Here is a 9705-nt window from a genome sequence, read left to right as displayed (position 1 = left end):
GAAATTTCTGGTTAGGAACAGCGAAGGATTATGTAAGTCCCTTAACTTCTTGTGAAAAAAAACTAGTCGTTTTTTCACTATTAACGTGAGCTTATGCTTGTGCCAAGTTAAGCAGTTTATATGGATTATTCTTACAAAATCCGAACAATAGCATTTTTAGTGAACTTGTCAAATGTTGAATATAATACAGTCAGTGGTGGGATTCAGCCGGTTCGCACCGGTCCTATTGAACAGTCTCACGAAATTTTATGAGATCAGCGAACCAGTTAGCATTACTGGTTACTGTCAATGGACTTTTTGTAACAGAACCAGCTGAAAAATATGACTTTTGTGATAGAACAGGCTGACAAAAATTTTGAATCCCACCACTAAATACAATCAAATGTTGGGAGAATGTAGATCCTTCAACAGTGTCTGCAATAACCAATACTTTTACCCTTGTTAGATGGATATGTGGAGTCGGAAAATATCACAATCAATTACGATGCACTTAAAAACACGATGCAACATGCAAGGTGGGTCGTCAATCTTAGTTTTGGAGAAAATCCTTACAGTGGAAATACCAAGGACTTTTTCAAATGATAACCTGTATTATGCTAAGATCGAAAACGTAGCAATTAAAAATGGATTAAAATAGATTTTGTATCGCTTGCCTATAAATCGTCAGTCAACATTTAACTAGTTTTTGAGTATAAGGCCACTTTTTATATATTATAGTTTGTTTGGCCAACACGATACGGACCGTTAGATACAGGCAGTGTGTACCGATTATAGTGATTCGACCTGCAAGGTCTCATAAGTGCGGCTGGTGAAAAGAAATGTACAGGCTAGCATAAGCTGGCAAAAGCACGTGTTTTAGTGTATTGGGACTTCGGGATTAAATCGCAAGTCTCTTATGGGAGCTACAATTAAACATAAATCACTTGAAACTTTTTACTAGTCTCTACCTTGCCATATGGGAGTGCTTGGGTGGCCGCCTGGTTCGGTGCGTCACCTTCAAAAGGCCAAGCGTACTGGATTCGCGATATAGCTGTTTTCGAAAAATGTGGTATTTTCGTACTATTGACACTGAAAAACTGACTTTGCAGGGCGTCCTTTACAACACCAGCACCGCCACCTAACGGTCAAGTTGCAAGTCCGACAATTGAAGAAGAGGCCATTTACGATGAGACAGGTGTGTGTTATACTCGTGTATAAACGTTTTTATTTATTATTTAACCAATAATATTGCATCATTACTTTACAGCTGAAGAACTGTACGAGGAATTGTAAGAAATTTATGCCAAGATGTTTCATAATGCAATCTTTCACTCATAAATGCAACGGGCAATGTGCAAGTCTCTTCGATACTGCAATGATCGATGGAGCTTTTTTTAAACATTTTCTATTTTATCAGTATATTTCATCGTTACATTGTGGTATACCGCGTCAAACGCTCTTAATTGTAAGACCTTGTTTTTTTATAATTTATATTTCCAGTCGTATCGGCTTTTCATTTTAAACCGTGATTTCCTTAATTATTTGCCACTTCTGAGCTGTGCGGTTATTTTGTTCCTAATTCTGTGGAAATTAACGTTTTTTTCAACACGAGAGTTTAAAAAAGTCCTTAAAAGTTTTTCGTTAAGGCCACCTTTGCGCTTTTTTATGTCCCAGCAGCCTGTTAGTGTTTTTTGGTGGTTACAAACGTCAAGTGCAGGAAGACCACTCAAATGCAACAAGTGTTACCAAAAGGCCTAAACATGCACTTTTGCATAGGAATTTTTAATTGAAAACATGGTGTCACATTATGGCACCAATGCCTTTGCAAAATCAACCATAACATTTGACAGTTTGTAAACTTTATTTTTGTTTTCTTTGTGTTAATGATGAGTTGGGCTGGTGCAAGGGCAACTGAAATTTCGTTTTCCAGCTTCCTATTTTATCTTCATGTCATACGTGTCATATGCTCCTTTTCAGTGAACATGAAAATATTCAAATAAACTGTAGTTTTCTGATTGAATAAATTGAAAATCATGCTGTATATTGCCTTTTTAATAATTTAGCATTAGTCCAAACTAGTAGATATCTGATACGACTCAATTAGCAGCAAATATTGATACAAAAAATGTATCCTAGCCAGTGGTAGGATTCAGTCGGTTCGCACTAGTTCTATAGAACCGTCTCACAAAATTTTATGAGATCAGCGAACCGGTTACTGTTCATGGACTTTTAGTAACAGAACCGGCTGAAAAATATGACTTTTGTGATAGTACCGGCTGACAAAAATTTGAATCCGACCATTGATCCTAGCCATTATCTTCTGAACATTAAATGATCAGAATCCTTATTGTGTCCACCCAATTTGTCTAACATGGCGTGGTATCACTGTGCCATTTTCTCACAAACATGACAATCTTGTAGCCCTATAGTGCACCAGAGGCAACAAGACGTCATTCCATTTTTTCAGCTTCTTCATCAGACTGTTTATTCCAGTCTTTCATGTCGTTTCCCATCATAAAGTCATCCCTTAGAACACTCCATGCAGGAGCTTCTTTAGATTCCTGTTAATTTATTGATCATATTACCTTATATTGGTGGTACATTTATATGTTTCCCTTTTTAAGCTGTTTTTTGTTGAAACAATTATTTTAAACAAATGATCTTGACACAATAAGGGACACTTGCCTCGATAACCAATATTTTTTTCGGTGTTTTTATGTTCATCAAAGACAATTGGAAAAAGTGACAATGCAAATAAAATTAAAATAAAATTTTGACTTGACTTGATCTGGGAAGATAATAAATTTCTGTTTGAATTGTCTAATTTTGATTTGATCTTCTAATTTTTAAACTGCTCAATCCAATAGCACAGGTAAGGTAAAACTCAATCAGGCGTCAATCTCCTTGGAACCACAGCAATAAAGTAATTTATACTTAAGGCAAGTGTCTTGATGATATTGATAAAGATTATTCTGTTAAAATCAAACTTACCTCTTTTTTAGCTTCTTTTTTGCCTTTAGAAGTTGGTCCATCATTAAGCATGTCCAAAAATTTCCCTTTATCAACGGATTTCATAACTTTTTCTTTTTTTCCTTCAGTCTTTGCTTTTGCCAATTTGCCATGTACCTCCTTCTGGTGTTTTGCAATGGCATTAAAAAGCTGAATCACTCCTCTAAAAAAAGACTTTGTAAGAATTGAGACTTGAACAAAATAGTACAAAGTAACTAAACAAGATCTGCAACTGCTATGCATACTTAGTGGCTACTTTACGAAGCTCTTTTTCATATACTTCATCTTCCTTTGTTGGAATAACTCTGCACATGTTCTCCCATTTTCTTTTTTTATTGACCTAAAATAATCATAGTCAGACATTTATTCACTGAATAACAACTCATAATACTTTACACAACAAAAGATACATAGCAAGAAGAAAAAACAAGTGAAACTAAATACTTGTGAAGTATCACATAAGATCATGAAGAGTTGAGAGATACTTGATATTTTCCCGACTCATTTTTTCAAAGCTTTTAGATATATAGATTATTAAATACCATGGAACACTTGTATTTGTTTTGTACTGCCAGTTAATTTAAACACTACATGCCCTGTTCAGTTCCATGGGGTTGCAATAATATGTGAATCGACAATTTGACACCATGAAGTATAGTGACAGTCTCACCACAAGAAACAATGCTATATATGTAAGTGGCACAAACAAGTTTCTATACACAATTTTAATACGTAAACAGAAAACATTTATTGATAACTTACCCTTTTTCTTCTTGCTTTCCGTTCCTTCTCGTCCTCTTCATTGGCGTCTTCGATGGTTTTTGCTTTAGCGAGTATTGTGCTTTCAGTTGCATTGGACGGTTGCTTCTTCAGCACCTTTGCCATTGCATCAGCCCAACCCTCATTGGCATTTTCAGATTCAACGTCGGACATTGTGAAAGCGGTTTATAAACGTGTTTACGAAAGTAACGAACCAGCACCGACTAAATTAGACAATCGGAGGCAAATTGTTGATTTCTGCAAAACACGTGTGTTCGTACAAACTCTCTACCCCTCATTGGGTAATGGGTAAACATTACTTTGCCAGTATCCGATTTTTTCCGTTTTTATTATTTGCCAATGCCAAGGGTCAACGTAAATAAAAATATAAAAACAAATCTACAACTCGGAATAGCGATTTACATAAATTAACTGAAGAAAAACATAATTCCTTTAGAAAACTAACCATTTGTCGGAAATCTATTTTAGAACCAGCCAGACCCCCAAAAGTGCATCCACAATTTATTTCTATTGTGATTTCGTTTTGTAAACAGCTTTGAATCCATAAAACTTTCGAGCCTTAAACAAAAAAATATGTTGTAATAATAATAGTCTGCTGTAATAAAATAAATATATTCACATATCATCTGTTCCTGAAAATAAAACATGTCTTCAGACAACACACTTCTACCCATAGGCGCCCACTTGCTAAAATCGGCGGGGAGGCAGAATTATTATAACTCGGTAAAGACGGAAATATTTTCAGCCCGGACGTCACTATTTACGCAGCAAATTGCATGTAACGCATTTAAGTTTATTTTATTTTAAATCAACAATTACCAAAGTAAAGCCCGCGAAGGTATTTGTTCTAAATATATATCTTGGAAAACAACGAGTTAACCGTTGAAAGTTAATTTGCTACGAAAGTGTTCCCACAACAACATGTGGTCTTAAGTTTACCTAGTTTTGCACTTCACTGGACGCATAAAAATGATCCAAAAACAGTTTGTTACATCACAGACAAGGCTTAAAGTACCCATGCTTTCGTTACTGTGCGTATACAGGTGCCTTTCTTTGTTAGTTGTGATGACATAAATGAGAAGTTAGTAATTTATGCCAGATAATTTTATTGTTCGACAGTAGCGCTATCTCTTAATAATATTGTAGCTCCTGCTGGTCCCACAAAAGTGCTTTGTAGACCACAATTGCGGAACGGCGCTGCGTTTGTGCTTGTAAGCTATGTGGCCGTCTAATGTCATTTTCATGCTATGCGGCTCACCCTGAAAAAAACTGGCTACCCCCTTTTTAAACGATGTCAATTTGTGTCGATGTTGCTGACCGAGTTTTAGCAAACACTTCTTGCTTGTTTTTATCCAATGGCTCATTGCATATAACCAGGGTTGCCATCGACATGGAACTCGAAATACGGACACACGAACAATTGGACTTTCATGTCAAACGAAACAAACGTTTTTGAACAAATCTTTGCATTTATACGAGCCTTGACGTATCACATGTCATATTTCTTTTTGCCAGGAACATTCTGTTCCAACTCCTTGTTTGTAGAAAACACTTAGTGCAGTGGTTCTCAACCTTTTTTACTATGCGACCCCCTTTAGAGATTTTCTAACACCACGCGACCCCTTTACACACGCACACACACAGGAAGTTTAACTACCAGCATGTGTTGATTGTGTTCATCACACATTTGCAATCTAACGTGGCTGCAATAGTTCGGCGTTTTGCTGTATTCCGGAAAACGCCTATTTTTCACTAACTATTTCACTATTTCGTGTTTTTTTTATGTTAAGAATAACCAAAACCCGCAATTATAGAAGTATACAATCGCAAATATTGTTGCGCCCGTTCTAAATCAAACGGTCGTGTGAGTTACTATATGCTAAACAAAAGTCACAGGGAAAGTTTTTTTGATACAGATAAAATAATTCCGTGTTCGGTTGCGTCTCCGCGACCCCCTCAAAAGTGCTTGGCGACCCCTTGGGGGGTCGCGACCCCCAGGTTGAGAAACACTGACTTAGTGCATCTCACGACAGCCCAGGTCTAGGTTTACTTTTAGCAGGGATTTGACTTGTAATTGTTTAAAATAAGACAAAATAAGGACTCAAGTCAAAAACAAGGACAGTTGTTAGAAATAAGCACAAAAACTTTTTCTAAGACATTGCCCTTCAAAATAAGGACGGTATGGCAACCCTGCATATAACACTTCAAGTATACGTTTATGACGTAACAATATGCGTTGTTTGATTTTTCAGAAAGGTTTGTCTGTTCAAACTAAGCAGTCGTTGACTGTGCAGTAGTACAGAGTTACTACAAAACTGTATGTGCATAAATTAACGCAAAACTTGTTTATGACGAAGTCAGCGACGCAGATACCCGGGGAGGCGGCGCCTCCCCGCCTCCCCATAAGTGGGCGCCAGTGACTTCTACCACACAATTTTTTGGTTACAAAACAAAAAATGTTTATTTCGCTGGGTACAACAGATATTTATTATCACAAGTAGTCTAAACACATGCCATAACTGGGAACTTTATACTGCCATGCATGAAGTCAAACAATCATGAAAAACAATGGGCTTCGTATGACAACAATTTTTACAGCCTTCAACCTTCTAGCTCTCCGGACATTAGGGCATCTTGGTAGGACTTGCCCCCTTTTTCTTCTGGAAAAAGCTTAATTAAATCATCGATTCGAAGAATTGTGATTGCAGCTTCTGTTGCCAGCTTAATGCTTTTGCTCTTGATCATGGTTGGTTCTAGAACACCTGCCGCTCTGTTATCTCTTACAACACCAGTCATCAATTCCAAGCCTGTCCACTTCAAATTTTTCCTTTGAGGATTGCTCTGGGCTTCATTGTGGTACGCTCGCAGCTTGGCTACCAAATCAGAAGCATCTTGAGCAGCATTGATTGCCAAGGTTTTTGGGATTACAAGCAAGGAATGAGCAAACTCAGCAATGGCCAACTGCTCCCTAGATGCCACAGAGGTAGCATAATTCTCAAGGAAAATAGATAATGCTGCTTCGACAGTTCCACCTCCAGGCACAACGCTTTTAGATTCAAGGACCCGCTTGACTACACACAGAGAATCATGCAAAGCACGTTCCATCTCGTCACATGCCACATCTGTGGGTCCTCTAAGGATAATGGATGCTGCAGATCTGACTTTTGGTCCTTTTACGAAGATGAGCTCATCATCACAGATTCTCTCTTGAACCACTTCTTCAGCATGTCCCAAAAGACTGGCATCAAAACTTTCTTCCCCTTCCAAGTTGGCCAAAGTCGAGCAAATTGTGGCACCAGTTGCCTTGGCGACCCTCTTCAAATCTCTTTTAAGTACCCTGCGAACACCCATAGCCCCAGCTTCAACAAAGTACTTAAGATTCAGGTCATCAATTCCACCAGTAGTCAAAATGACATTGGCTCCTGTTGCCATGATTTTGGCAATGCGCTCTTTAGTGATATCAATTTCTCTCTTTCTCATTGACTCTAGATTTTCTGGATTGTCAACAATGATGTGGACTCCCATCTTCATCTTGGTTTTTTGAAGGTTAAAGTCCAGACAAGCTATCTTTGCACCAACAATTTTCTGAGGCATTGCTTGTGATGCCACAGTACAGTTAACTGCATAGCCATTCACAAGCATTGTTTCCTTTGCACTTTTACCATGAGCCTTCAGCACATTGACAGACTTGATAGGATACTTGGCTACGCCCTTGGCATCAACAAACTTAACAGCATTTGCGGCATCTACCACCATGGTTGCAAACAAATCAGAATCTACACCAATAATTTTTGACGACATAGAGGTCTTTGCACAGTTGATAACAATATCTTTAGTCAACTCATTTGCAGGAATTGTTAGATTCTCATTCATGTACTTGACAGCTTCTTTACACGCCAATCGATAACCACTAATGATAGATGTTGGGTGAATTTTGCTTTGTGCTAGCTGGTCCGCATTTTTTAGCAATTCAGCAGCAATTAAAACCACAGATGTAGTTCCATCTCCAACTTCTTGGTCTTGCAAATCAGCCAGCTCACATAGAACCTTTGCTGCTGGGTGTTCCACATCCAATAACTTAAGAATGGTTGCCCCATCATTTGTGACTGTAACATCACCGACATCATCCACTAACATTTTGTCCAGACCTGCTGGGCCCAGGGAACTTTTCACAATGTTGGCTATTGAAGAGGCAGCAAGGACATTTTGGGTTCTAACATTTCTACCTGTGGTGCGTTCTCCTCCAACAATTAGGGGTGCTTGGGTCTCTGCAGTTGCCATGTTTTAATTATTGAATATCCTAATTCCCGGGTTGTGTAAACCTAAAAGTCAAAACAAGTTTTTTTTTCCACATAGGTTTGTTCACTCACCCCCACAAAGACCTTATACGAATGAAACGTCAAGTACGAAACAACAACAAAGCTAAGCGAAATGGTAAGAAAACAGATGTTTTAACAACCACGCTGAACAAATTATATTTATACACATATATATATTTGCTCATCACAGTTAAATGCAAACAACTACTAACAAACTCAACTTCAATAAAATTTAACCAACGATTGTTTTTAAAACAGGCAAACATTTCGCATTTTTCTGATCAACAGAGATTTATACACATAAGTTTTTAACAGTAAAATGGTCAATGTCGCAAACGCTGTATTTTGGCACTGTCTAGCAATCAAATCAAAACTCACAAATTTACTTTTTGTCCTTAACACAAATATACAAACGGAAGTTTTTTGAAGTCATGGTAATTTTCGAAGCATGGATCCAACGAGTTTAGCCTCGCAGCAGCCTCAATCCGAGCTTCGAGAACATTCTCCATAGAAATAGATTCGTATAAACTTCCAGTTAAAAAACAGATTTAAGTGTTTTCTTTGGCCATAACTTTTGCTATTCTACTTTGATCGATGCCTAAATTATTTCCTTCAAAAATCAAACAGGCCTATATACGAGGGAGTCGAACCGAACAGAACCCGAACCCGCGAACCGGTTTGAGCGGTTTATTTCATTAAACCCGAACTGAACCTGAACCGCAAATTACGCTTTCCTAAAAACCCGAACCGGAGTTGAACCCCATATTTTGTTTGGCGTTGGACCCCAACCGGAACCGAACCAGTAAAAAATGCAGCTTGTATTATTTTTTGTGATTTAAAAAAAAGTGCACTGAAGATAAAATTACGCAAGGTAACAGCTATACGGCGTGTCAAAAATAACCAATTTGAAATTTTCTGAAATGCACGGTCAAAATTCTTTCGGAGAATAATAACGCCATGCAGATGATGAACAAAACCAAAATTAATCGAAAGGGGATTGAACCGGTTTAAAAACCGCAAACTGGTTCGGACTGGGTAATTTGCCCGAACCGGAACAAAACCCGAACCCGAAATCAAACATTTGTAAAAACCTGAACCGAACCCGAACCCTTAAAAACAAAACAAAGTGAACCCGAACCGAACCTGAACCCATATAACAAGCGGTTCGACTACCATAGTATATACCCACGTGCCGAAATTCTCGGCTGGTGGTTCTGAAAAAAATGTGAGCAAGCTACTAGTAAACAAAAATGAAATGTTAACATTATAAAGTTAAGATGTTATAACAGCTAGTGTTTTTCGATGGCCCAAGTACAGTGTTTATCGCCAAATGCTTTGGAGTAGCACTTAGAGATAAGGGAAGTCCTTAAAAAATCCACAAATAAAAGCATAGGCTAAACCAGGGGTGGCCAACCGGTCAAAGCCTAAGAGCCATACTTTTGATTGTGTTAGCACAAAGAGCCACATTAAACACATAGGCACATATATATGTTAAATGCATCGTCCCTTCCTCACACAGAGACCTGTGCTTAGCCAGATTTATTCTAAATGTCGCACACCAACATAATAATGACACATTTTGACTTGTAGCCTACAGACCACAGGCCAGTCATTTTCA

At 38.0% G+C, this 9705-nt stretch overlaps 3 protein-coding genes across 3 annotated transcripts; 1 reads left to right on the top strand and 2 right to left on the bottom strand.

Moving 5' to 3' along the window:
* The first annotated feature begins 6 nt into the window (after positions 1–6).
* Positions 7–2020, top strand: LOC145224992 (uncharacterized). Its single transcript, XM_080091634.1, has 4 exons — positions 7–32; positions 446–515; positions 1089–1174; positions 1247–2020. Exons 2-4 carry the CDS (start codon positions 446–448, stop codon positions 1499–1501), a joined length of 411 nt encoding a protein of 136 aa, XP_079947760.1. The 5' UTR covers positions 7–32; the 3' UTR covers positions 1502–2020.
* LOC145224990 (RRP15-like protein) lies at positions 2016–4036 on the bottom strand. The gene is made up of 4 exons (XM_080091633.1): positions 3751–4036; positions 3234–3328; positions 2971–3151; positions 2016–2540 (listed from the first exon to the last, which is right to left on the bottom strand). Exons 1-4 carry the CDS (start codon positions 3919–3921, stop codon positions 2430–2432), a joined length of 558 nt encoding a protein of 185 aa, XP_079947759.1. The 5' UTR covers positions 3922–4036; the 3' UTR covers positions 2016–2429.
* A 1561-nt stretch (positions 4037–5597) lies between these two features.
* LOC145223864 (T-complex protein 1 subunit alpha-like) lies at positions 5598–8233 on the bottom strand. The gene has a single exon (XM_080090264.1). It carries the CDS (start codon positions 8047–8049, stop codon positions 6370–6372), a length of 1680 nt encoding a protein of 559 aa, XP_079946390.1. The 5' UTR covers positions 8050–8233; the 3' UTR covers positions 5598–6369.
* Positions 8234–9705: the final 1472 nt, after the last annotated feature.

Source organism: Phallusia mammillata, chromosome 4 (assembly GCF_965637545.1).
Source record: "Phallusia mammillata chromosome 4, kaPhaMamm4.hap1.1, whole genome shotgun sequence".
Classification (NCBI taxonomy): Eukaryota; Metazoa; Chordata; class Ascidiacea; order Phlebobranchia; family Ascidiidae; genus Phallusia; species Phallusia mammillata.
This window is presented reverse-complemented; position numbering and strand designations above follow the sequence as displayed.

Coding starts and splice junctions, on each gene's coding strand:
- LOC145224992 (XM_080091634.1), top strand. CDS start 446: ATGGATATGTGGAGTCGGAAAATATCACAATCAATTACGATGCACTTA. Junction 516..1,088: donor AACACGATGCAACATGCAAG/GTGGGTCGTCAA, acceptor CTGACTTTGCAG/GGCGTCCTTTACAACACCAG. Junction 1,175..1,246: donor GGCCATTTACGATGAGACAG/GTGTGTGTTATA, acceptor ATTACTTTACAG/CTGAAGAACTGTACGAGGAA.
- LOC145224990 (XM_080091633.1), bottom strand. CDS start 3,921: ATGTCCGACGTTGAATCTGAAAATGCCAATGAGGGTTGGGCTGATGCA. Junction 3,152..3,233: donor CTTCGTAAAGTAGCCACTAA/GTATGCATAGCA, acceptor GTCTTTTTTTAG/AGGAGTGATTCAGCTTTTTA. Junction 2,541..2,970: donor AAAAAGAAGCTAAAAAAGAG/GTAAGTTTGATT, acceptor ATAAATTAACAG/GAATCTAAAGAAGCTCCTGC.
- LOC145223864 (XM_080090264.1), bottom strand. CDS start 8,049: ATGGCAACTGCAGAGACCCAAGCACCCCTAATTGTTGGAGGAGAACGC.